The sequence below is a fragment of the Erinaceus europaeus genome, chromosome 12 (assembly GCF_950295315.1).
Source record: "Erinaceus europaeus chromosome 12, mEriEur2.1, whole genome shotgun sequence".
Taxonomy (NCBI): Eukaryota; Metazoa; Chordata; class Mammalia; order Eulipotyphla; family Erinaceidae; genus Erinaceus; species Erinaceus europaeus.
The window spans coordinates 96,531,007-96,556,800 of record NC_080173.1 but is presented as its reverse complement, the minus strand read 5'-3'; the positions used below and the strand labels follow the sequence as shown (position 1 = coordinate 96,556,800).

General features: G+C 57.2%; 1 protein-coding gene and 1 long non-coding RNA gene across 12 annotated transcripts in view; one reads left to right on the top strand and one right to left on the bottom strand.

Annotated features, from left to right (window-relative positions):
* Window positions 1-2,748: 2,748 nt before the first annotated feature.
* CACNA2D2 (calcium voltage-gated channel auxiliary subunit alpha2delta 2) overlaps window positions 2,749-25,794 on the bottom strand; it is a 168,417-nt gene continuing 145,371 nt past the window's right edge. The window contains exons 6-40 of one of the 11 annotated variants that reach the window (XM_060204606.1): window positions 22,355-22,496; window positions 19,054-19,185; window positions 18,846-18,903; window positions 18,088-18,138; window positions 17,857-17,956; window positions 17,568-17,726; window positions 17,224-17,331; window positions 17,066-17,144; window positions 16,805-16,948; window positions 16,485-16,534; window positions 16,224-16,313; window positions 15,959-16,030; window positions 15,771-15,845; window positions 15,487-15,561; window positions 15,333-15,404; window positions 15,193-15,264; window positions 15,047-15,108; window positions 14,318-14,394; window positions 13,009-13,029; window positions 10,368-10,428; window positions 8,200-8,297; window positions 7,904-7,994; window positions 7,734-7,796; window positions 7,490-7,593; window positions 7,225-7,326; window positions 7,048-7,136; window positions 6,820-6,870; window positions 6,505-6,576; window positions 6,252-6,404; window positions 6,099-6,151; window positions 5,942-5,997; window positions 5,717-5,843; window positions 5,117-5,226; window positions 4,940-5,022; window positions 2,749-4,809 (exon numbers count right to left, since the gene is read on the bottom strand). In XM_060204606.1, the coding sequence (XP_060060589.1) occupies window positions 4,669-4,809; window positions 4,940-5,022; window positions 5,117-5,226; window positions 5,717-5,843; window positions 5,942-5,997; window positions 6,099-6,151; window positions 6,252-6,404; window positions 6,505-6,576; window positions 6,820-6,870; window positions 7,048-7,136; window positions 7,225-7,326; window positions 7,490-7,593; window positions 7,734-7,796; window positions 7,904-7,994; window positions 8,200-8,297; window positions 10,368-10,428; window positions 13,009-13,029; window positions 14,318-14,394; window positions 15,047-15,108; window positions 15,193-15,264; window positions 15,333-15,404; window positions 15,487-15,561; window positions 15,771-15,845; window positions 15,959-16,030; window positions 16,224-16,313; window positions 16,485-16,534; window positions 16,805-16,948; window positions 17,066-17,144; window positions 17,224-17,331; window positions 17,568-17,726; window positions 17,857-17,956; window positions 18,088-18,138; window positions 18,846-18,903; window positions 19,054-19,185; window positions 22,355-22,496 (3,093 nt within the window). In that variant the 3' untranslated portion in view covers window positions 2,749-4,668. Of the gene's footprint in view, window positions 4,810-4,939; window positions 5,030-5,116; window positions 5,227-5,716; window positions 5,844-5,941; window positions 5,998-6,098; window positions 6,152-6,251; window positions 6,405-6,504; window positions 6,577-6,819; window positions 6,871-7,047; window positions 7,137-7,224; window positions 7,327-7,489; window positions 7,594-7,733; window positions 7,797-7,903; window positions 7,995-8,199; window positions 8,298-10,367; window positions 10,429-13,008; window positions 13,030-14,317; window positions 14,395-15,046; window positions 15,109-15,192; window positions 15,265-15,332; window positions 15,405-15,486; window positions 15,562-15,770; window positions 15,846-15,958; window positions 16,031-16,223; window positions 16,314-16,484; window positions 16,535-16,804; window positions 16,949-17,065; window positions 17,145-17,223; window positions 17,332-17,567; window positions 17,727-17,856; window positions 17,957-18,087; window positions 18,139-18,845; window positions 18,904-19,053; window positions 19,186-22,354; window positions 22,497-25,794 lie in introns of all 11 variants that reach the window. The other 10 variants (XM_060204604.1, XM_060204605.1, XM_060204607.1 and 7 more) reach the window with 10 other exon arrangements.
* On the top strand, window positions 5,890-24,385 carry LOC132542093 (uncharacterized). Its single transcript, XR_009553241.1, has 2 exons — window positions 5,890-6,024; window positions 24,056-24,385. It is a non-coding gene; the product is annotated as an uncharacterized LOC132542093 (long non-coding RNA).

Here is a 25,794-nt window from a genome sequence, read left to right as displayed (position 1 = left end):
TTATTACTGTTGTTGGATAAGACAGAGAAATGGAGAGAGGAGGAGAGAAAGACAGACACCTGCAGTCCTGCTTCACTGCCTGTGAAGCGACTCCCGTGCAGGTGGCGAGTCGGGGGCTCGAACCGGGGTCCTTAGGCTTCTCCCCCTTTTGTTGCCCTTGTTGTTTTATTGTTGTAGTTATTATTATTTTTGTTATTGATGTCATTGTTGTTGGATAGGACAGAGAGAAATGAAGAGAGGAGGGAAGACAGAGAGAGGGAGAGAAAGACAGACACCTGCAGACCTGCTTCACCATCTGTCAAGCGACTCCCCTGTAGGTGGGGAGCCGGGGGCTCGAACCGGGATCCTTACGCTGGTCCTTGTGCTTTGTGCCACCTGCGCTTAACCCGCTGTGCTACCGCCCAACCCCCAGGCTTTTTTTTTTTTTCCTTTATTTTGTGCTAAATTTTATTTTTTATCAGACCACTTATAAGCTCTTGCAAATGGTGGTGCTGGGGATTAAATCTGACCTTTGGTGCTTCAGGCATAGAAACATTTTGCATAACCACTATACTATCTCCCTTCTCTCCCTCCCTTCCTTTTTCTTGTTGCCATGACTTTCCCACTCTGGGTAGTAAAGATAGAAAGACGGAGAAAGAACACAGCACAGAACCTTCCTTCCATACATTAAGGGGTGGATTTGAACCTGAGTGGCGCATATGACAAGGTGTGTGCACTATCCAAGCAAGCTGTTTTGCTAGCTTCTCTCTCTCTTTTCAGATAGATTTTCCTAAATTTTTTTTTCCCACCAGGATTATCACTGGGGCTCCATGCCTGCAGGGTTTTACTGGTGGATTGTTTCCCATATATATATATATATATATATATATATATATATATATATATATATACATATATATATGATATAGTATATTATAATATATAATTTATATATATTATATGTATTTTGTAACATTTTTAAAGTGTTATTTTTATTTTAAAAGACACTAATTTATTTATTTGATAGAGACAGAGAGAAATCAAGATGGAAGGAGAAGATAGGAGACAGATGAAGACACCTGAAGCACTGTGCCACCACTTGTGAAGCTTTTCCCTACAGGTGGGGGCTGGGGGCTAGAACCTGGGTCCTTGCACATTGTAACAGGTGTGCCACTACCTGGCCCCATATTTATTTTGGATAGAGACAGAGAGAGATTGACAGGGAAGTGGAAGGTAGAGGAAGAGAGACCCCTGCAGCACTGCTTCACCCCTTCTAAAGCTCCCCCGTTGCAGGTGGGGACCAGGGGCTTGAACCTGGGTGTCTGTGCTCCACCAGGTGTGCCACTGCCTGCTCCCTTTTATTACTGTTTCAGACATTTATTTATGGAAAGAGGCCAGGCAGTGGTGTGCCCAGTTAAGTGCACACAATAATACAGTGCACAAGGACCCAGGTTCAAGCCCCTGGTCCCCGCCTGCAGGGGGACAGCTTCATAAGTGATGGAGCTAGGGCTGCAGATGTCTCTCTTCCTCTATCTTTCACCCTCCCTTCTTAATTTGTCTCTGTTTCTATCCAATAACAAATAAATAAAATATTTAAAAAAGAAAAATATGGCATACAAAAAGATTTATGGGGCTGGGTGGTGGCGCACCTGGTTGAGTGCACATTACAGTGCTCAAGGACCCAGGTTCAAGCCCCCGGTCCCCACTTGCAAGGGGAAAGCTTTGTGAGTGGTGAAGCAGGACTGCAGTTGTCTCTCTGTCTCCCTATCATCCCCTTTCCCCTCTCAATTTCTGGTTGTCTCTACCTAATAAATAAAGATAAAAAAAGAATTATTTATGGAGGAGCTGGGTGGCTGCACACCTGATTGAGTGCACATGTTACAATATACAAGAACCCAGTTCAAGTCCCTGGTCTCCACCTGCAGTGGGAAGGCTTTGCAATTGGTGAAGCAGGCGTCTGTCTCTCTCCCTATCTCCCCCTACTATCCCAATAAATAAATAAAGATAAAAAGGTGGGTTTTTTTTTTTTTTGTATTATTAATGAGAGAAGCAGAGAGAACCAGAACATTATTCTGGCATATGTGTGTTGCTGGAAGTCAAACTTCAAACTTAGGGTCTTATGCTTGTGGGTCTAATGACCTCCAGGGTTATGATTTTTTTTTCTTGATAGAGACAGAAAGAGAGACAACACAGCACTGATCCACTGCACGTGAACCTTCCCTGTTCATATGTACCCATGTGGTCACTGGGGGTTCAAACCCAGGTCTTTGCACATGGCAAAGTGTGAGTCCAACTGGGTAAGTTATCTTCTGACCAACTTCCCAAAGGCTTTGGAGATTATAGGAGACAAAAGATGTCCAGAATCTGACATTTAACATCCTGAGAGGTGGCACAAGACCCAGAGCCTTGGATTTAAAAGCTTGAAGTCTGGGAAACTGTGCCCATGTGTCAACAACTATACTATAAACCATTGGCACCCCTCCCCTGCAAATAAAGTGGGGAAGGGAAAAAAAAACCCAAAAAACACATAAGGTCCTGAATCTGATCCCTGGCATCACATGTGGCAGACTGATCTTCTGCTTCCCTCTCTGTGTCTCATAAACAAACAAACAAACAAACAAACACTAGCCTGACATTTAGGAGGCTTGGGAAGGGTCATGCCCTCGGAACCTCCTGATCTAGATTCAAAAGTCTGTACTCCACTCATATGACCACTCATATTCAAACTTCCCAACCTTGAACCCAGGGTAGACAGAGGGAATGGGAACATTTTGAAGTGAAAATATGAACATTATTTAATAACTGATCTTCTGTAATAAACCATTTGAAAATATTTTACAAGGAATCACACACACGATATTTTACAAAGTTTCTTGACTTTTTTGTCGCTGTTGTTTTTCCGACTTGTCTGTACAAAATATAACCAAAAAGAAAAGAAAAAAAAAAGGGCAGAATAAAGGAAATGGCCCCCCAGCCCCCCCATAGATTCCCCCAAGCCCGAGGTGAGGGGGCAGCCGGATCAAGTGGGTGATGAGAAGAATCAGACCCAGCTGGGGGTTGGACAGCTACCTGATGGGGATTGTTTTGTCTGTTTTTAAACTTAAAATATATATTTTTGTATATGTTTGATTCTTTTTTTATTTTATTCTCCATTGAGCACCTGACTACACTACAGTTACACACACGCCCCCGCAAGACACGGCTGGCATCTAGGCTGGGTGTACAGTGTGGGCGCCCACCCTGGCACCAGCAGCGGGCATGGACCATACACACACACACACTGAAAAAGCGACAAGCAACATGACATTAATTAACGGAGCCATTAATTAATGCATAACCCTCCCCCCTCCTCCCAGTCTATTTGTGCCCCATGGCCATGTCCCCTCTGCTCTCAGTTTCCCACTAGTCCACAGGCTGGGGTGCCTTTGGGGGGAAATGTCCATAATGAATGGTGTGTAGAGATGTGCAGGGACCCAGCGTGTGTGTGTGTGTGTGTGTGTGTGTGTGTGTGTGTGTGTGTACACAGAGTATATATGTATGTATGTGTGTGTGCAAGTGTGTGTTCAGCAAGGAATAGCAGTTTGGTCTCTTAGAGGCACAGGAAGTGTGTGTGTGAGTGGGAAGGAGATAGGGGTGGGCATGGGCCGAAAGTGTGAGGGCCAGATTGGGGGTGGGGTGGCTCTACCAGGGAGAGACCAAGTCACACCCACTAAGAGAAAGAGCATGTCTAGTGAGGGTTTCTCTGCCAAGGGGCACAGGCAGAGAGCTACATGTAGCTCCACTGGGGTCAGACACTAGTGAGAAATGGTTACAATGAGCACCTGGCAGGCGAGGGGCACTGGGGAGACACTGACAGCTAGTAGGGTGGAATAGAGGGGCCTCTACCCCCTGCCCCAGCATTTGGCGCTGTGTAACATTCAGCTTTCGAGTCCGAGGACCAGCTAGGCTGCAAGCTGGACCAGAGGTGGGGGCTGAGCAGGAGATGGCTTATGCACGGTGCCAACCCTCCCACCAGCCCCGCACCCTGTATAAGGCTTTGTGAGCCTTCACCCCTACTTCAGCCCAGTGTGTGTGTGTGTGTGTGTGTGTGTGTGTGTGTGTCCCCTGGGGCATGTTGAATGGAATCCAGCTTCTATCCTCAGGATTCTGGGTGTGTATGGGGTTGTATGTGAGCCAGTGTCACTGTCCATGTCCTGACACCTATAGGGTGTGAGGGTGACGGAAGGTAGCTATAGGCCTGAGAGGGACAGAAGCCCATTGGGGCTACCTCAGCACCTCTCTCCAGTGGTGACTTAAGCTGGAATGCTCAAGGCCTCAGAATGCCCACCCTTATTTCTTCCATTATCTTCAGGGAATTCAGATTTGGTCCTGGATTGGACAGAAGGGTGAATCCAGCTGGGCAGGGTCTGGGTCTCCCACGAGGGAGCCTGAGGCAAGGTGGGATGGGCGGTGTGGCTTCCCTTTCCCAACCCTTGGGTTGGTGGTGGTGGTGGTTAATCTGGAGGGAATGAGGCATCTGGGGACACTTTGACAGTTCAGTGACATGTGGCTTGGGGGCCAAAGACCTGCGAACCCCCTTTGGGGTCCCCAACTCCTAGAGGCAGCCTCTTGGAGGGGGGTTGGCACTCAGGTCCGTCAGTGAGGGGGGGCGTGTGGATGGGAAGGCCTGCGGGGTGGGGTGGGGGCCGCTCAAAGGCGGGGGGATGCGTGGGCCCGGACTTGAGGCTGCGGTCGGGGGGGCAGGCCCAGCAGGAGCAGCAGCTGCAGGGAGACCAGGACACCCAGGGATGGCGGGAAGGAGGCTCCACGGCCGCAGTCTGAGGTATCTTCCTGCAGGAAGAGACAAGGAGGGGATAGGCCATGGGAGGCCATGGGGGCCCAGGGCGGGCAGGGCGGGCAGGGCGGGCAGGGCGCAGGGTTGCAGGCGGCGGGGCGTCCAGCACCGCGCCTCCCCGCTCACCGTCGCGTTGTAATCGAAGCAGATGTGCGGGCCTCTCCGGTACCGCGGTCTCTGCACCAGCTCGCATTGTTCCGGGCCGTCCGCTGGGCATGGGTGGGGAGTCAAGGAGGCGGCGGCGCTGGGGAGGGGACGCGGCGCGGGAATGGGGCGCGGGAGGGGGCGCGGGGGACAGGATACAGTGTGTCTCCTTCTGCAGCAGCCGGCCCACCTCGCACTGACTGCACAGAGGCTTCTCGGCCACCACGAAGAGAAGGTTGGTGTTGCTCAGTCTCTGCGCGTGGAACAGCCTGGGAGCAGCACCGGAGGGGCGGGGCGTCGAGACAGTCCCGCCCCGCCTCTGCGACAGAGCCACGCCCCCACAGACCACTCACCCCGCCCACAAGGCCACGGGCCACGCCCTCCCAAAAGTCCCGCCCCACGACGCGCCACCTGAAAACTCGTCCCCGCCTATCCGAGTAGCCCGCCACCCGGCCACGGCCATTGAAAGCCACGCCCACAGGGCTAGACCCGCCCCACTGACCACGCCCCGAACCCCCCCTCCGGGACTCGCCCACACGAGCCCGTCCTCCCACCGGCCCCCGCCCCTGCCACAGGGCCCCGCCCACCCGCGCCCCGCCCCTGCCCCACAGGGCCCCGCCCACCAGCGCCCCGCCCCTGACACAGGGCCCCGCCCACCCTCGCCCCGCCCCTGCCCACAGGGCCCCGCCCACCCGCGCCCCGCCCCTGCCCCACAGGGCCCCGCCCACCCGCGCCCCCAGCCCCCCTCCCAGCCAGTACCGCGAGCAGTTGCCACAGTCGATGATGGCGTTGTAGGAGACGTTCACCGAACCGAAGTAGTACTGGGTCTGTTTCATGACGCAGCTGCTCTCGCGCGCCTCGGGATTCCCCTCGGCTTCCGCCGGGTCTGGGAGGACCCAGAGAGCCTCAGACCCACCCGGACTCCGGGTGGTGGGACATGGGGAGGCGGGTGGGAGGAGGTGTGTCCAAGTCCCTCCTACCTACCTGCCTGAAACCAGCTGTGGTAGATGAGGCCATAGAGAAGCTGCTGGAACAAGGACCTGCCGAGTGGGAGTGGCCAAGCACAGGTGAGCACCCCCTTTGGAGGAGCCCTCGTGGCTGCTGAGCACCCTCCCCTGCCCCTCACCCCTCCGGGACTCACCAGGCGGCTGCAGAAGTCCACCAGGCCAGGTTAAGGAAATCTGCAATGGTGGGCTGCAGTGGAGAGAGGCGCACGGGCTGTGACACCCCTGCCCTTGCACCCAGGTCGCCCCGGGCTCTCCCCATCTCTAGGCCAGGAGGCATAGGGGCTCACCACAAAGACACCCCGGGGTGCAGCACCCAGGTTGCCAGGTGGTTGGGGAGCGCAGGCTGCTTGGTAGTCATAGGACTCCTTTCGGGTGTAGAAGGAGTTATTGTAGAGGGCCAGCATCAGGTTGGCGTCCACCTCACTGAAGAACTTGCCTACCTGGGAACACCGTGTGGGAGCCATGGTTACAGTGCCCGCAGTGCCATGGTCCTAGAAAGCTCAGACCAGGGGCCCCTTCCTCCCACTCTCTGACTCTCACCTGGTCCCATTGGTGGTTCTGATTGGACAGCACCAGGAACCCGCCATCGTCAATGAGAACACACAGCAGGTCCTGAGAGATAGGCAAGAGGGTGGCAGGTGGAGAGGGGCGCAGCCCCTACTGTGCGTCCTCACACTCTGGCAGTCCAGCGGTTGACTGGAGGCAGTGCCATCCTGCTCCCCCCACCCCCTGAGTTCTGGTAAAGCCATAGTCAGGTAGGGATGCTAAGACCATAGGCCAAGGGGTGAGTTAGGAGTTGCAGCTGGGATCAGTAAGTCCAGGAACAGGGTAAGTTAAGGCTCAGGGAACACACACCTCGTTGTTAACCTCGCAGTCCATCTCACAGTGGCTGCTGGGACCGCACTGCTGGGCAGAGAACAAGGACTGTGAGGTGCGACACCACCCCCCCTCCACCACCCTTCATTCCTTTGAGTCCCCGGGCCACTTACAACACCTCCCTACCTCCCTAGAGGCATCAGAGCCACCCTGGGGACTCCACCAGGGGGATGGTTGGACTTGCTGTCCCCACCTCTGCCCTAGTACCTTCTGAGGCTGGTCCTGGTGGGTACGGTTGCTGGCTAGCACTTTGAACTTCTCAGCCCAGGCCTCTAGGTCCAGCTTAACACCCACCACTATGGGGGAGGGCAAGGGGCTATCAGTGTCTGGTAGTCTGGGCAGCACCCTGCCCGTGGCCTCTGCCCTTCAGTTCTGGGCATTTACCTGCTGGCCGCAGCGTGCGTCTGCCCAGGCTGAGCTCCACAGCAGTGCTGACAAGGATGCCTACTGTGTCATTCTCCAGCTCCAGTGGTGGTCTTAACAGGGCTAGGGTGGGGTGAGGTGGGGTAATCAGGCAAGCAGACCCAGGTTGGTCCCAGCCTGCACCAGTAACACCCAGCATGGGCTCTGGCAGCCTGTATGTGACAAGGCTCTCTGGCTGCAGAGCCAAGCCCTGGCTGAACAGACAGGCACCTGGGAGGACACTCACCATCCTGGTGTGGGGGCTTGAAGATATAGCCATGGTTATCCAGGCTGCGGCGGTAGAAGCTGGCATTGTAGGGTTCAGGGTTCTCTGTCCAGTCCTCAGCTGCCCTGGTCACCCGAGACAGGCAGAGGTTGGTGGGAGAGGTGGCTTGTGGGGAAGGGTCCTCTGCGGGAGCCCTTTGGGCAGCAGGACAGAGGCAAGGTCCCAGGCAGGAGCAGGATGTTGGACAGAAGGGTAGGTCACTTACTTGTTGGGGAAGACACGGGTGATGCCACCATCAGTGGCAGCAAACACGGCCAGGAGGCTATACCTGGGGGCAGTGGCAAGGTGAGGTCACTGGTTTGCCTTCTGCCCGGCAGGGCCAGGCTCTCTCGGTCAACCCCAGCTTCCTGCCCCCTCAGCCTGGTGGGTGCCTACGTGTTGAGGTCCTGGTCCCGCCATACACGTTCTACCAGCTGCTGCGTGATGCCTGTGTCCAAGATCAGGTTGTGTAGAAGGAAGTTATTGCCTGACAAGAGAGAGAGTGGAGAGTGGAGGTGGCATCTATCTTCCTGTGGCTCCTGGCTGACCCCTCCCCATGCCCAGGACTCTCATAGGAGCCTTCCTCATGGTCTGGTCTGGTGGTTTGGACCTGCATATTTCCACACTTCCTCCAGGCTGCCCTCATGCTGCCCGGGCACTGCCCTGACCCTTGTAACCCACCAGACACTCACACTGCTTGGAGTCTGGAGTCACTTTCTCCATGAGTTCAATGAAGTTTTTCAGGAACTCGGTGTTGTTGTCTGAGGCATTCAGGTCCTTGCAATACTCTCTGGGGGTGGGGAGGGGCAAGAGGAGTGGGCTTGGGGGCTGGACAGGCCGACCGGGGTGAGGCTTCCCAACAGGCCTGCCTGGCTGTGCACCAAGAAGCCCAGGCCGCAGGGAGGAGCAGGCATACTGGTACGGGCTGCCGCCACTATGCGCCAGGCAGGTGTCCCGCTCTACACCATAACGGGCTGCCGCCACTATGCGCCAGGCAGGTGTCCCGCTCTACACCATAACGGGCTGCTGCCACTATGCGCCAGGCAGGTGTCCCGCTCTACACCATAGAGCGCTACCACCAAAAGGAGAGCTGATGCCTCCACCCTGGCAGGTTCTCTCTCCTGACCGTGGCCCTGGCAGGAAGCCCCTCTTCTGGGCCCATAGTGCCTGTGTGGCTACATGCCCTTGGTAGGCATGTGGCTGCACGTGGGGGCTGTGCACGAGACAGAGGCAGCGCTGCACCGGGGAGCTCCGGGATTCCCCCCGTGTGCTGCCTGTGCCACAGGCACAAGTAAGTGGCATGCCAGCACCTGAGTCTAGCACCTCTAGGACTCTGCTGCTTTCTGGCTATGCCCCTTTGGGCAGCTCTCTGAAGCTCCCGAGGCCATAGCTCTTCTTATCATGCCACAGAGGGCGCCAGAGAACCAGCGGGAACACGTGGGTGCGCAGACTGGCTCTTCTCTGTCAGGAATGCTCCTCCTCAGAGGTAGACAGGTCAGGCTCTGGGTCCAAGGGCACGGGGGCTGTGGGGCCATTGGGAGGCTCTGCTCCTCAGAAGTCTTGGTGGGTCCCTCTCCCTGGGAAGTGGTACCCAGTGTCTCCCGCCCAACTCCTCATTCACGCCTTTGTCACAGCCATCTTCCTGCTACCAGGGTGTTAGGAGCGGTGTGGGAATATACACAACGTGCTGCTTTTCTAGGCTGTGCCAGGGCCCCAGGCTGGTGAGGGTGGTTGCTTGCCTGCCCGCTCCCTGCAACCGCAGGGCCCTTGTGTTGCATCGTGATAGACCTAGAGTGCTTGAGAGCCTTTGCCTGCCACACCCCAGCACGTGCATGTTTACATGTGTGTGGGGGCCACTTCAGCCGCTCGCCCGACACAGTTTATCGAGCTGTCCAGAGTCAAAGATACGGAGGTGACAAAAACAGTCCCTGCCCTCAGGGTCTTGGGCCACACAGGCCTTCTTCACACACCGTGACAGTCACTGGTGCATATAGTCCGCCTCATCTTTCCACTCAGATGCTCTCAAACACACACTGCAGTCCACACAGACAAACACATGTCTACAGAGACGCAGACTTGTGGGCGGATGCCCACACGTGCACACACAAGCAGGGGAAGAGTATCCAGAGCCCCCGGATGGTACCTGAGTGTACCCGTGGGTCTCTGCCAGCTGTGCCCACCTGTCCTGGTCCAGAGCCCAGGCCATGGAAGCCAACCGTGGCATGGGGGGCTTGACTGGTCTCCTTGGGGGTGGGCCAGCAGGCAGAGGTGTGCACAGGAGTTGTGTGTGCATGCTGGCTGGCCGGTCCAGATCTGGGCCTCTGCCTCTGGGCCCTGACCCCTCACCTGCCCTAGTGGCTGCCCAAGCACCACCCCCTACAGTGAGCACTGCATCTAGACTCAGGGGCTCTGGCTGGCTGGGCCCCCAAACCCACACAGACACTGACTGATACAGAACAACAAAGGGGTACAGGGTGGGTGGGTGGGGAGGGCACCACAAACCAGAGTAGCAGCTGCCCCGTGAGGGACGTGCTGCAGACAGCCAGCCCAAGGCAGAAGGGCTCCTTCCTGGTGACCCAGGAGGACAAGTAAGGTCAGCAGGGTCCAGAGCCCCCCCTGCCTCAGGCCTGGTGGGAGCTGGAGCCGTGGGTCCCCTGGCCGCTGCTGCCGGGTGTGGCTACATGGCCCGGTATGCGTTCCGCTGCGCATAGGGGGCTATGTATGGTGGGCAGTGGGGGGCTGGCGACAGTGCACGGGACACAGACACACAGAGCTCCAGGCAGCAGTGCAGGAGGTGGGTGCGGGCAGTGGGGGTGGGGAAAGTGGGGAGGACACCTCGGCAAGGCCGCACGCAAGCTACCTGGGAGCAATGAAAACATGGCCTTCAGACTCAAAGCTGCTGGGGAGCAGGAACTCAAAATCTGCAAGAGAAACGGGGGGTTATCCGGCGGGGGCTGGGGAGGCGGGAGGCCAGGGTGCTTCGAGCTTGATGGGACTGTAGGGACAGGGAAGAGGGTGGCTTAAGGGAGGGGGAGACACCAGCAAAGAGGGAACCCGCCACTTCCACGTTCCAGTTCGAGCCAGAGAGAAGGGGCAGGTGGGGAGGGGTGGAGGGCCTGTGGAGACTAGAGCATCGCAGGAGGAGGGCAGTTATAGCCAATATGTTGCCCGGGCCTGGTCCTCTGTCGGCAGTGAGTCCCTTGGCGTGGCTGTATATGCTTCCATACGGCTGTATAGCACATATACACGGACACACACACACACATATATATACACACACTGCTATATATATGCATGGTCTGGGGGAGGCGCCAGTCTTGCTCTTATCACGAACCATTATGGAAAAACCACATGCTGAGCTTCCTTTGCCTCCAAAGAGACTTTGAGGAAGGGAATTGGCTTTTGGCTGCGGATTTTTATCTCTCTTTCTTTGCTGCAGCTGTTTGCGTTTTGGTAGGTCTTGCTTTTGTTCCGTGTCAGGCATCAACATGGCCAAACCGAGGGGGGTTCTCATGGGCACAGACAGTCCAACCAGAGACGGTGTGGGTAGCCAGGAGTGGGCTGCAGTGCATTGTGGGCATCTGATGGGTCTTCCCTGGTTGAGAGGGCTGGGTGAGAGGTGCCTGGGAATGTTCCTACACTGTGGGAGGGGAGTTTGGGAGCTGTGAGGGACACCTGCCCTCTTGGTATGGGGGTATGTGGAGCTGGTGGGGACCCAAGTGGGCCCCCTTTATTGCACCTCTCTGGGCTCAAAACAGTCAGGGTAGAATTCTGGGAATCCCAGCAACCCACAGAGTGCTGCAGGGAGGGGAGGATCTTACAGATGGGCCTGTGATCTGTGCGTGTGTGAGTGAGTGTGTGTGTGAGTGAGTGTGTGTGTGTGTGTGTGTGTGAGTGTTCCATGGTTTTCTGAGTGCGTCAGGTGATGTGTTCACCTGTGTCCTCTGAGGAACTGGCCACTTTGCTGCCCTGCAGGGGAAAGGTAATCCCTCTGTTCTCTGCCTGTCACAGGCTGGGCATTATTCAGATTCTGACCTCTCTCCCTATCCCCTCTTTGAGTTTTATTTTTGCAGAAGTGTGTGTATGTGTTTTCTGTTTTCCCCAAACTCCCATAATGCACTGCAAGATTCCAGGGAGGGGGGGGATTTACAGTGCTTGGAGGGGCCGGGCAGTCACTGGTTGGACTGTTGCTTTCTGATAGGACTGTGAGGCAGGGTTTGGGCACAAGCCAACAGGGAAGGGGTGGGTGGGGGAGAGGAGGAGAAAGAAAAGGAGGTAGGGGAGCAGGAAGAGGGACTAGGCTATGGTTGTCATTCTCAGGGCCCTGTGTTTTTAGCATCACTGGGAGGGAGGTGGGAGAAAAGACACCTCAAGCCAGTGGGAGCAGGGCACAGCCCCCATCCAGGCCAGTGGGGCAGTTGTAGCCTTTTGCTGGATGAGGCTCAAAGGGCCCTGGGACTTGGTGGGGTGTTTCTGCTTCCATCACCGATGCCCAGCGTGGTAGACCACCCCCAGCCCCTGTGGCTCTCACTTGCCCAGGGGTTTCCTATACAGGAGGGCAGTGTCTCCCATTCATTGTGTGGCGTGCTGCCCTCGCTCGCTCTCTGTTGGGCCTGTGAGTTCACTGCCTCCATCTCCTCGAAGTCTTCCTGGCTTTATCACTGAAAGACAGAGCCTTTTTATTCACACCTAGTCTGACTCCTTCTCAGCTGCTTTTGTGGCTCCTGGGGGTCAGAGAGATTCTTGCCCATTTCTGACCAGGCCTCCATTCTCTGAGTTTTCCTTGGTTTTCCATGGAATGCGCCCTACCTGTCCTTCTTCCTCAAGAGCAGTCAGTGCTCCAGGGTGGGGCTGTGCCAGTGGGCCTTGGGAAAGTGTCTAGGAGCAGTGGAGACATCTGGGGATGGGGACGGGGGCTGAGCTCAGCACGGGGCTGTCCGCCTTGCTCTCCTCACCCCTTCCCCAGGCTGGGAACTCAGGCTTCCAAAGCCTTCTGTGCCCCTTGATGGAGGGGAGGACTTCTGGCTTCTAGAGCCACTGTGGGAGGTCAGAGGAGGCAGAACACCCACAGAAGAAGCTTCTCTTTCCCAGGAGTCCCTCTGAGGGCCACGCCACCTTGGCACCTTGGGCCCCTTGCCTTGCTGGGTGGGGAGTAACAAGAGGCCCCCAGCTCTTCTCCACTGTTGAGTTGTCTTGGAGGGACAAATAATTGGGGGTGGGGTAGGGGCCTGCCTGAAGGGAGTGAGGAGGATAAGGAGGGGGCCTGAATTTTCTCGACACACAGGAGACCACCCTGTGGGGAAGGTCAGGGGAAGGGCGCCCTAGGTCTACTAGGGATTTAGGGTTAGAGGAAAGGCAAGAACCAGAGGAGCTGAGGCGATGCTGGGGGGTGGCCCTGGAGAGCAGGGGTTTGGTCGGTCCTGGGCAGGGAGGGGGGCAAGCAGGGGTGTGAGGGTGGGTGGGGAGGGGGAGGAGGGTGCACTGGTTCTGAATATACTTGCCCTTCAGTTTGCTGATTGGCACTGGGACAGTCCACCAAGAGAGAAAGCAAGGAAAACAAAAACAACACAGACACAAAAACAAACGAAAAAGGGGAGGGGACGGGGAGGGGCACAAACAATATTTTATTCAATGGCTGTTTGAATGAAAATATTGCGTCTCATCATCATACCGAAAGGAAACGTCTTGCATAAAACGACATGAGAGAGAAAGAGAGAGAGCAAGAAAACTCAGAGGAGACGAGCCCCAGCTGGCCAGGCAGGTGGGGGGCGCCCGGTGGGGCCGGAGCCCCAGCCTCCCTCCCAGTGACCTCTGGTGGGCAGGCGGGGCCACAGGCTCAGAGGCCTCTTGGGGGAGGCCCAGGGCCAGCAGGACATGCAGGGGTGAGCCACAGGCAGAGGGGAGGGGGAGGGAGGGGTGCAGGGAAGAAGGGGAGATAGAGGAGGGGGGAGCAGAGGGAGGAAGGGAGCATGAGACTGGGAGGGACTGAAGGGATGGAGGGGAGGGAAGGGAAAGGCTTGGGGGTAGGAGAGAGGGAGGGAGGGGAGGTGGGAGAGAGAAATGGAGGGGGTGAGTGGAAGAGAGGGACATGAAAGGAGGTAGGGTAGGGGAGACAGGAATAGGGGAGAGAAAAGAGAAAGGAGAGGGCAGAGGGTAGATAGCATAATGCTTATGCAAACAGACTCTCATGCCTGAGACTCCAACATCCCAGGTTCAATCCCCCGCACCACCATAAGCCAGAACTGAACAGTGTCCTGGTAAAAAAAAAAAAAAAAAAAGAGAGAGAGAAAGGAGAGGAAGGCGGGGGGAGAGAGAGAGAGGGAAGGTCAGAGTTGGGGTGAAAAGATGAGGAGAAGGATGAGGGGGTGCAGGGAGTGGGGATGGAAGGAATGGAAGAGGGGGCACTGGCAGGAGAGAGAAATCCTGGGGGTGATGCCCCAGGTGGGAGGTGGGGAAGGTGAGGTGAGAGGAAGGGGTGTCTTCCAAGAATGCAGCCCCCTGGGGGGTGGGGGGTGGGCTGGGGGGGAGGCAGGCTAAGGAAGGAAGACACAGAGCAGGAGAAACCAAAAACAGAAACCTCAACAGAAACCATAAGAATGGGCTGGAACCAAATCTGAGAAAAAGCAAGCATGCAGATTTCCACAGACTTTCCAAAGGCCGGCGCCCGCCCCAGCCTGCGGACACCTGGGGGGCGGGTAGACTGGGCAGGAGGGACTGTCTGGCCGCAAGCGGCTGGTTATGCTGCCTGGGACCGGCCAGGGTGTGGGTCAGAGGCAGGGGTGCAGGGCGCAGGCAGGGCCGGCCACTTACACTTGACCTGCAGGATCTGGTCGCTGAGGTTGGCTTGGAGGTAGAAGGTGCTGTAGGGTGGGAGCACTAGCCCCAGGCTGGGAGGGAGGGGAGAGGAACAGAGGTCAGTGCAGGGGAGAGACGGGTCCTCCCCACGGTTTTCGAGCAGAGGGAGAGGCCTAAGCCCTGGCACCCCCATCCCTGACTGCCAGGGACTCCTTTCCTGGATTTGCTGTAGGAGACACCTGCCCCCAGAGGCCAGCATCTGGGGACACCCAGGATCTGTGCTCTCCCAGACTGCACTGGAGGCTGCCGACCTTTAGTCTCCAGATGCCCAGCCAGCCTCGTCATCTGGCGGCAGCAAGCTCACAAGGGCAAAGAACAAGAGAGAGCTAGGCTGGGGGGACGACAGCAAGGGTGGACTGCACCTCCCGGACTCAGCTGTGTGAGGGCCAGCTGGAAGCAGGGCAGGCCTGCGTGTGCATGAAACCAGCCTGTGGGTGCAGGGAGACGGACCAGTCCCACAGGAGGCTCCACACTCAAGGACACACCAGGTGGGGGTGATGGCAGAGGCAGTGTTGTGGGGGGATGTCAGATGCCCAGGGCACTTGCCCCTGACCTGGGGGCTGAGCATCCTGCTGGGATGGTGTTCACAGCTGCCAGATGACAGGCAGGGAGGGAGCAGCTGGGCTCAGACTCGGGCTGTTGGGTGCCCTGCCCCCGCCCTCACGGGACCCTGGCCCCACTCACCTATAGTTGGTGCTCCTGATAGGTACCCAGGTGTAGTTCCTCGTCACCTCATCTATGTACCTCTGGGGAAAGAGGTCAGGTCAGGTCCATGGGCCAGTAGGCAGGAGGGTGCCACTCGGACTGTCACTCCTCCACCACCTTCTCACCTCATCCAGGGACTTCACCAGTGTTCTGATCTGCTTGTGACCCTTGTTGCCATCAATCATGCTCCGACGGATCTGTAAGGGCCACAGATGTGAGAGGTGCCCCACCCCACCCCCTCCTTCTGCCCTTCCGTTCTCCTCACCTCCTCCTTATTCTCATCCTCCAGTTCTGCATCCAGGAAGTCTAGAGTTACAGGTTCCCGGAAGTTGGTGGTCTGGGGGAAGCAGGGCAGGGAGTCAGGAGTGTCCGCCTTGCAGGGTTGGCATCCTTCATTCAAGGCCACCCACCTGGCTCACCTGTGGCTTCAGATTGGGGTGCAGCAACACGTAGCCATTCAGGTCAATGGCAAACACGTAGCCGTTGGCACCAAGCTGGTGGTGAGATTGGGAATCAGGACTCAGAGGGCTGGGCAGCATTCCGGGCTCATCCTATCTGCGTTCCATGCTGTGAGGGGCGCTGCTTGTCTGCCCGGGCCGAGAGCCCCTCGCAGCCTTTCCCGATGGCATCAGTGCCCTCCATACAGCCTGGCTTGTGTGCAGCTGGGAGGCACAGCAGGGCAGGTGGGTGGGTGCTCACTCACTGTGTAGTTGGGAGTCAGCCTCTTGATGTCATTCAGAGCCACGTCAATGCCCATCACACCCAGAATCAGTTGGTTCTGACAGCAGAGGGACAGAAGAAGACACTGGACTCAACTCCAAGGGAGGCTCGATTCCTCCACCCCAGAGACCCTTCCCCGGTCTGCCCTCCCTCCCCAGTGGAGGGCCTCACCTTCTTTTCTCCAGGGCCATCCTGTGTCAGGTTGAAAACAGGGAGGGTCCCTGTCACCACCAGCCCCAGCCCCTGTAGGGAGAAGGTGAACCAGTTTCCTGTGGCCAAGTATGCTCCATCCTGAGTGTGTTCAGAATTGGCTCAGGCTGGACCTCCCCTCCCTCCTCTGGCTCGTTTCCATAGGGGGGGGGGCCCTCAAGGAGGCTGAGCCTGGGCCGCATCCTTGGGGGAAGGTTACCACCCTATCCTCGCCCAGAGGCCTTACCAGCGCATCCTCATACACGTTGGTCCATTGCACCTGCTTGGCCTCCTTGCCCGCCAGCACCATGGGCCTGCCCAATACGTCCAGATATTCCTGGGGAGGAGGCGGTGGGGGGTGGGTATAAATCCTCTCCCACTGCCATCTCAGTTCTACCTCTCCATGCTTCGGCTTGACACCAGGGGGCGCTCCCACCCCAAACGGTACACATCTCAGCCATCCCTACAGAAGCAAGGGGCTGGGAGCAGGAGCCCCCACCCCCCTCACCTGCGTGTTGATGCGGATGGCGCCGATGGAAGGGATCTCAAAATAGTAACCTGTGAAGGAAGGCAGGCAAGCAGAGGTGGGCCTGGGTGGTGCTCAGTACTCAGGAGCATAGGGGGCCCTGACCTGTCCCTCAGCCTTCCTCTCCTTTCAGTGTCAGCATTCCCCCAATCTCCGGCGCCTTTCCTGCCATTGCCCTGCCAGTGGGACCTATGCCCCAGAAGCTATGAGTGTAGGGGTCCAAGGAGCTGGGCTGGAGGGGAGGGAGAGGTCAGAGGCCTGAAGCCCCCCACTCTAGGGTGGCAATGACATTCAGAATCTACCTAGGATGGGGTCCAAATGCACAGAGAGATGGGTTGACCGGGAAACAGGTGCAGGAGCAGACGAGCTGGCAGAAAGATGGACAATGGACAGCCTGACAGATGGGCAGGAGGTGCTCAGATGACAAGACTGTCTAGAGACACGCACTGCCACATACATGGGAAGATGGAAGGACTGTGGATGAACAGGCAGCTGGACATATGGGGGACAGGTGGACAGCGAGCCCTGCAAACCGGAGGCAGGTCGACGCCCAGGCGTGGTACCTTTGTTGGCACAGGCCATCCACTGCAGGGGTGTGACGTCATAGTTGTGCTGTCCCACGGAGAAAGTGAACACGCGCACCTGTACAGGGGCATGAGGTCAGGGCCACGGCCTGCAGAGGCCAGCCCTCCTCTCCGCTGGGCCCAGGGCCGAGACTCACCGTCCGGTTGGGCCAATTGTACTTCTCGAAGACATCCTGCACGCGGTCCTCACCGCCGTCCGTGAACATCATGATCATCTTGTTGCAGTTGGCACGAGTGATGTTGGACTAGGCAGGGGTAGGGTGGGATGGGGTAGCTCTTGGCCTCTCCCCTCCTACACAGGCAGGGTGGGTGTCCTGCCCCAAGCAGACCCGGCCCCCGGTCCACCTCCCCCCACAGCAGATGGCGAGTTGCCTGTGGTGGTGCTAACAAGATCATCTGTCTTGCTATGCCTGGTGTCACCAAGCCCGGGCCCTCACCCGCCCCCGGCCGCCCCTGTGCGCGCCGTGCCCCTGGGGCTCACATTCTGCAGCTGGTCGAAGGCATACTCAAAGCCGGCCTTGTAGCCTGTGGTGCCCTTGGCCACCATGCCCTGCACAGCCTCCTTGAACACCTTCTTGTTCCGCACGTTGGCCTGCACCAGGTGAGTGAAGCACGACACAGGCTGTGCCTTCTCGTTGAACTGCAGGGACAGTGAGGTGCTGAGTGGCCTCAGGCTGGCTGGGGTAGGCAGCTGCTACCCTACCTGTGTGTGTGTGTGGGAGGTGCAGTATGCGACCTAGCGCTTGCCTGTCAGCAGCCCTGGCACTCACCGAGGCCACGTTCACATAGTCGTCGTCGGACAGCGTGTCTAGCATCTCACAGACGGACGTCTTCATCAGCTTCAGGGTCAGGCCACTCACGCTGCCACTCCTGGGGAGGTCACGGGGTGATCTGGGGTCTTCTCCGGCCACTCCCCATGCTGCACCCTGGCAGGAAATTCTAGTCCCCTTGCCCCATCCTCTGCCGCTCACCCACCCCGCCTGCCAGCACTGGTCACTCACACGTCCACGATGATGACCATGTCCTTGGGCGACGAGGCCCCCTGGATGTACCTGCCCAGGAGAAGCCTCAGTCAGGGCCGGCCTCCCTGGGACCTTGGGGGCCTGCACTCAGCATGTTCCCACTGAGCAGCCACTGCATGGGCCAGCCAGCTCTGGAGGCACTGAGTGCAGTAGAACAGACAGCCCTTGCCCATTCCATCAGTGACCTGGTCTCTGAGCATGAGAATGACTCCAAGGAGGGTTTAGCAAGAGATTCAGAAAGGTCAGGAGGCATGTTTTCTGGCCTCATTGGCGTGGGGCTGAGGCCCCAGGAGCAGAGTCCTTACTATTTGTAGAGCTGCACAGGGCCCAGTACGGGAGGAGGAGGAGGAGAAGGGAGAGGAGGAAGAGGAGAAGGAGGAGGGGGGAGGTCATGGGTTACTGCGGGCCAGGCAGTGCAGGGGGCTTAGGGCTCAGCTGGGTGGGGCTGGGGCTAGCCAAGCCCCACAATAGAGATCTTCACCCTCGGGAGCCCCCGCAGGCCCAGTGTCTCAGCCCTCGAGGGGGCGGAGTGCCGGGCAGTGGACGGGGGCAGAGGCAGCTGGGAGGCCTGCCTGGGTGATGGGATCCATTTTCCAGTGGCAACGATGTGTGAAATGAAAATTGGATAGAGCTGGCTGCGCCCTGCTCCGAGGCCTGGATATCGGGAGGGAGGGCAGTGGGTGGGGGAGGCGGGAGAGCTGGTGGTGTCCCTGTCTAGTCCATCCTCGCTCGCTCACCAGGGTCTCCTTCGGACGTCGTACAGGTCGATTTTCTTGGGGGCTCGCCATGGGGTGGCTGTGGGGGGGAAAGGCCGTGTGGTGAGGGGAGCAGGGCTGGGGGCTGAGGGCGGGCAGGCCTGCAGGGCACCCACCGCACCTGCAGCACCCAGGGTGAACAGACTGGGTGCTGGAGGAGGCTGGGAGCACTGAGTGGGCTGGCACCGACCTGGATAGTAGCGCGTGACCCCTGTGGCGCTGCCAAAGACCTGCCACAGCAGGGTGGGGTCCTGCCTGCGGTTCTCGATGAACACGTTCTCCAGGGCCTCTGTCCAGTTGAGCTCATTGAGGATAACGGTGGCTGTGGAGGACGCAGGGCGGGGGGAGGCTGGGGTAGGTGGCACCTGGGCCCTCACCATGACACTCATGCCTGTGCTTACCCATACAAAGCCCCATCTGCTCTCTGCTACGGCTCTTTCATTCCCAGTGCTCAGCTAGGGCTGCACCAGTTCCTCCAGGAAGACCTGGTCCTGACCCCACCCCCCACCCCCTGTGACCAGGCAGGGCAGCTGTGGCCTGTGGCCCCTGGAGAGGGGCCTGCCAGGTGGCAGGGGCCGTGAGCTGGGGTGCCCATCCAGTGTGCTTCCTCGAGCCCGCAGCTGGTCCCCTGGGAGCTCACCCACTCAGCATGCACTCTGGGCCGCAGCCACAAGAAAGCAATTAAGGGCCCGATGATGGGGCTGGAATTATTCAGCTATTAAGGTACCTGATAAGCTGGAAGCCACTCAGCTCCATGATTAATCAACTGGGGCCAGGAACAGGCAGGGGTGGGGCTGGGGGCTCTTTGAGGGGCAGGGGCTGTGCCATGATCCTGTTCTAACACACACACACACACACACACACACACACACACACACACCACAGAACCTGCACTCCTCAACAGACATATCTGCACCATCCACCCTCTGTATTTCTGGCCAGATGTGTGATCCCCTCGTCCGCAGACCTACCTGCCCAGTCACCTGCTGGCTGCCCCAGACACAGGTGCTCACAGCCACGCAACCTGCACCCCCCCCCCCAGTTAGCCCACCCACCCTACCTCTCAATCTCTGTAGATCTCTGTAGATATGTAACCTCTGGGTACACCTGCCCTTCCGTATGCTGACAGGGCAGGGCTGGGCTCTTCAGATGAGTGGATACTCTCCAGGCAGAGACCCAGGATGGCTTGGACCGCACCATCACCTACCCAACTAGGGGTAGCCCTCAGATGCCCCGAGGCTTGTGTGGGGCCTGTGTGCTCACCTGTGTAGTGGAACCATCCTGCAGGGGCCCCTGCTACTGGGCCTCTGTTCTCCCTCTTCCCCAGGTGCTGTTATTTCTCCCTACAGTTTCTTCCACTTCCTTTCTTCCCACCTGGTTCACTGACACCCCAGCCCTTGTCAAAAGGCCACCTGCCCAGGTGAGAACCACAGAGAGCAGCTCCTCTGAAAACCAGGTAGGCAAAGAGCTGTGATCTAAAGCTACAGGTGCTGGATGCTGGAGGCTCTGTCCGCAGCCCAGAGGTCACCACACGAACCCGGGCACTGCCCAGAGACGGGGTCTCTGCGGGGCCCTTTCCGAGCTGAATCCCTCTCCCTCTGCTCCTGCTCCCTCCTCCCTGCCCCTACACTTTCCCTTAATCGACCATAATGTGAAAACAAAACACATTTTGAGCATTGGCTCTGCCTATTGAATGGTACGCTATGGTCCCGCTCCTAATTTAGAAACTTAGTGAATTGAGCAGTTTCTATTTTTCTCTCTAAAGAAAGAAAAAAAAAAAAGTAAAATCAAGCTCTCCAATGTTTCACGTAGTATTTGCTTTGAGAAGAAGCTAGCTGGTAAACTGTACTCCTCTTCCTGGGCCTTGGTTTCCCCCTCTGCACAGGGAAGTTTAAGAGCAGGCGGCCCTGGAAACCCTCACTGCAGGCAGGGGCTGTTTCTGACTTGGGCTAACCCCTCATGCACGCACAAGCATCCACTGTCACGCAGCCTGGCCTGACTCTCAGCCCCACTCGTGCACCCACACCCACACCCACACCCACAGGAACATGCTCTCAGATCACGCTGAGTCGGGGAATGGGGACCATGCCCCCTCAGGCAGGCGATTACAGATTTAATTAAAAGTGACACAGTAAATAAAAAACATATAAAATGTAATTTGTGTGGGTAGCGAGGAGTGACTGGGGAGGGCGGCGTGGCTCCTGTTTTAATTAGTGTGTCTGCTTGTGATAGTGCCCCTCGACTGGCTCGGCCAGGTGGCCTGTGGGCGGGACTGGGGGCAGCCCCCATCCGCTCTCCTTGAGGCTGCCCAGAAGCCCGGCTGACCCCAAGGGTGGAGAAGGCTTTTGTTGCCCTTGCTTTTTTTTTAATGTCATAGTTATTACTGTTGTTGTTGATGTCATCGTTGTTGGATAGGACAGAGAGAAATGGAGAGAGGAGGGGAAGACAGAGAGAGGGAGAGAAAGACAGACACCTGCAGACGTGCTTCACCACTTGTGAAGCGACTCCCCTGCAGGTGGGGAGCCGGGGGCTAGAACCGGGATCCTTACGCTTTGTGCCATCTGCACTTAAGCCACTGCGCTACCGCCCAACTTCCCTGGAGAGGGCTTTCTTGAGAACACTGGTGGAATCCCCGCATTCTGGGGACACCAAACAGTCCCAGGGTCCCTGTCCCAACTCCATTGTGGGTGCCCACAGGATCACATCAGTGACAACACACCTGAGGGCCTCAAACTCTGTTGCTGGGGCTCCGCACCCAGCGTTTGACTCTGCCTCCTCCTCTCACACCATCTGGGCTAGCTGGGAAGTTCCTTCTCAAGTCTGAGTCAATCCCTTTTAGCTGTATGACCTGGTTACCTCCTTTGTGCAAAACTCTCCAGAGGTAGAGCTTGGAATCTGTTATTATTACTTTTTTCTACCAGAGCACTGTCCAGCTCTGGTTTACAGTGGTGCTGGGGATTGAACCTTGGACCTTGCAGGCTCAGGCATGAAAGTCCTTTGTATAACCATTATACTGTCTCCCCATCCCTAGAGCTTGAAATCTAAAACACCTTCTACCTGATCCTTCTTTCTAACCTCCACATCCCCCTGACTGCTCTGCTCACCCCACTTCCTGGCCCTCCCCCACTGTGCCAAGGAGGAGAGAGATGCTACAAAGATAATGTCTGTGAGTTAGGAGTTGCTCTAACGCCACCATCCCTCATCCTAGTCTGTTTGACTTGGCAGCTTCTCAATAATTGTTTCAAGGGGGCAGAGGACAGGGAGGCTGCGAGGGGCTGCTTTGGGGGTAGGTGGGGTTAGGGATGTGGGGACAGCTGTGTGCGGGCAGTGGTCTGGGCACATGGGCAGCACAGGGACTCAGCTGGGTTTTGTGTCTGCTGGGAGTAAGTGTGAGATGCCAGAGATCTGTGTGTGAGTCTGACAGTGAGCATGCATGACCTTGAGTGCAGGTGGCTAGAGGTGAAAGGCATGTGGGACCTCTGTGTACTCACAGCCTTTGTAGATGTCTGTGGGGATCTGCACGGCTGTGTAGGAGTAGTTGACCTTGTTCTTGAAGTTGGAGTCCTCAATGAAGTCCAGCCTTAGTGTGCTGGTTTTTGATCCCCTCTCCATATCCTCACTCTCGGGATCATCCTGCAGAAAAGGACCCCCATTCCCAGAAGCCACATCAGGGTTGAGATCAGGTGAGCAGGGGAGGACTGGAGGGCATTTCAAAGGCAGAGACTATTGAAGTCAAACACAGAGAGGAAGAGAGATAGGGGCCGAGTGGTGACGCACCTGGTTGAGCACACATGGTACAGTGCACAAGGACCAAGGTTCAAGCCCCAGCCCCCACCTTCAGGGGGAAAGCTTCACAAGTGGTGAAGCAGTGTTGTAGGTATCTCTTTCTGTCTCTCTTCCTATCACCTCCTTCCCTTTCTATTTTTGGCTGTCTATATCCAATAAATAAATAATGATAATTTTAGAAAATTAGGAAAAAAAAAAAGAGAAATAAGGCAGCTGGACATGGGGAATGGATCCCACACCCCAAAGACCTGTGACTCCCTTCAGCCCTTAGCCACCCCACCCACCTTTCCACATGGCTAGACCCCCAAACCCAAATCCCACAGCAAACCAGCCCCTTCCCCAACACCCCTGGAAAGGAAGGGGGAGGAGGCAGAGCTCAGGGCAGTGCTGGAGCAAGTCCAGGCCTCTGCTTTACAAGGAGGTGCCTCTTGGGGTCACACTCTGCCCAGAGCTCTGCACCCCTGCACAGCCACAGGCCCTGCCCATGCCCTGCAAGGAGTTCTCCCCTGACAGCAGGGATAGGGTGCTCACAGGGGAGCTCTGGGGTGTCCTGGGGAAAGCTGGGAAGGGGCAGGGGTAAGCAGAGAGGCCAGGCAACCTCTGGAGGGAGGGTGGGGGTGTGTGGGGCAGGACTGCAAAGGCTCCCGTTGACTTTCTAAAATGAGCTGCAGTCGTCTGACAGGTGCCAATTACAGTGTCTCCAGGCTGGGCATGCGCTGTGTGCCCCCGCCCACCACCACAGGCTGGCAGGAGTGGGTCTGTGACTACAGTGTAGTTGCCGCAGCAGAGAGAGGGGTGGAGGGGTGGGGGTGGGCAGGTGTACGGGGACGGGGGTAGGGAAACCGTGGCAGAGTGAAGGGGAGGAGCCCAGTGGGGGAGCCAGGGGGAGATGGAGATGGAGGCAGGGCTGGGGCAGCACCTGGGGGCTTTGTGCCCTGGGAGGAAGGGCCATAAGCAGCTGAACTGAATTGCAGGCTCCCTTACTGCCCCCTTCAAGACCCCATCACTGCCTGCAGCACCAGATTCAGCTTATTTTTTGTCCTGGGCACACGTGTCCCTGCTTCCCCCCCGCCCCCCAGTGTCCCTGCCACCAGGCATTTGCCCAGGCTGTGTCTTTTCTAGGAGAAGGGTGATTGCGTACTCTTGTTTCTCCCCACCCTGGGAGGGCACTGAGCCCATGCTCAGATATGGAGGATGAATGATGTTCTGGGAGTGGGTTGCCGTAGGCTGGCCTGGGTGTGGGGGTGTGGGTGGGGGCTGGCCCTGCTCAAGTACCTGCAGGAAGTGTCCTTTCCACCACTTCAAGGGTGCAGATGGTGCAGGAAAACCCAAGCTGGGCACTGCCCTCCCTTTCTTCCTCACCCGTGTGCCGATCCCCTGCCCCCCACCTTGCTTTGCCTTGACAGGACCCTCTCGAGCCCCATGGATGTCGCGTGGAGCCAGGCCCGGCAGCCACCACAGAGCTGGAAACCGCCACCTCTGAGGTGCACACCACTCACGTTCCGTCGGGAGAAGAAAGCCCCCGAAATGTCAGCGGCAGATGAAGGGCGCTGGAAAATTTAATCTCCCAACTTTCCCAACTAATGTGACATTTGGATTCCGTTCTGATAAGCTATCAGCTGCGAACTTTTTTCCTTCCTTCTCTTTCCCCCACCCCCACCTTCTGGCTGGTAATTTAAAAGTAAATGGTCTAGAAAGATCTCTAACTGTACCTCTGGCAAAGATTAAAAAAACAACACAACACAACACAACAAGCAGGGTAGTCGGCTAATGTGTTCATGCTGATATTTATACCACAGTCTGGCAGGGCTGGGTTTTTGACACAGGGTAGTTCTCCCTCCTCGGGTCCACCCCCCACCCCCAAGCACTGCAGATGTCCACGGGTTGGGGGGATCAGAGGGGAGTCAGTGATTTAGAGTCAGGGATGTGGGGGGTAGTTCAGGTTACTGCCCTGTTGGGGGGTTGGTCACTAGGTTAGCCAAGGAGCCCCCAGTGCCACCTCACATCCAGAGGCTCTGTACACTGGGCAACTGTCGTCTACTGGTTTATATTTAATGCACTGATTGCTAAAATTACAGCCCGCTGCTGAGGGGGGTAAGGAATTAGATTCAGGGTCTAATTAAAGGTTCGCTCTTCATTTGAATTTCAGATTTCAGCTTTAATTTTAGCAACTTCTCTGGAAGCCACGGAGGCTCAGCTAAGGAGGAAGACACCTGCTTTAGCCCACCCACTCCTCCTTCTTGGGCCTCCTGCCCGCCTGACGGTGTACCCAGGCCAGCCTGGAGCCACAGGTCCTGCGTGGGGAACCTCTCCAGCCTGCCCAGATGCTGGTGTCCCAGGGTACCATCTGCTCTCCCCAGGAACCAGCCTCCTTTTCCCCCCAAGCTGAGAGGAAGACTAGATATTGGCTCTCTTATACCAGTCAGCCCAGGTGGGAACACAGAGACTGAGTAGTTGTGACACCCCTGTTGACAGAAGGGAGTCGGGTCCATTACATTTGCCGCAAAGGAAGGCTGATGGGCTTGGGCCTTGACAGCCTCTCCAAACACCGTCTATTTTGTGTGTCCTGTGTCTCCACGCTGTCTCCTCTGTGGGCACCCTCACTAGAAGGTCACACATCTTCCATGGGAGCCTTCTGGTGACAAGGGTGTCACCGTCTCACAGGGCCCCCCTCCAGTCAGTGACATGGAGGCAGAGCAGCGTAGCCCAGGGTTCTCTGTGGGCTCCACGTCACTAGGGATGGGGCCTCAGCTGAGCCAGGGGACAGGCACAGGGGCTGGGCAGCCCCAGCAGCTGGGTGAGATGATGGAGCTCATGGCCAGGCTTTGGTTGTTCAATGCTCTGAAGTCGCTGGTCTCCTCACCACAAGGAAGGACAGCTACACTGACCTGAAGCAAGTGGTGGCCGGCTCTGCCTGTCCACCTCCCCGGAGCCACCCCAACCCCCAGCTGCCCCATCTCTCCTGTGTCTCTGGGGCCCTCCCAGCCGGTGTTTGAATTGGCCTATGGGAGGAGGTCCAACTGCCCCATCACCCTCCCAAAGGGTGGGGGCTACCCGCCCCATGGAGTGCAGTGGCTCTGTGTCCACCAGGGACAGACTCATCCCTGGAGAGGTCCAGGCTTCCAGGGAATCATGGGGTGGGAAG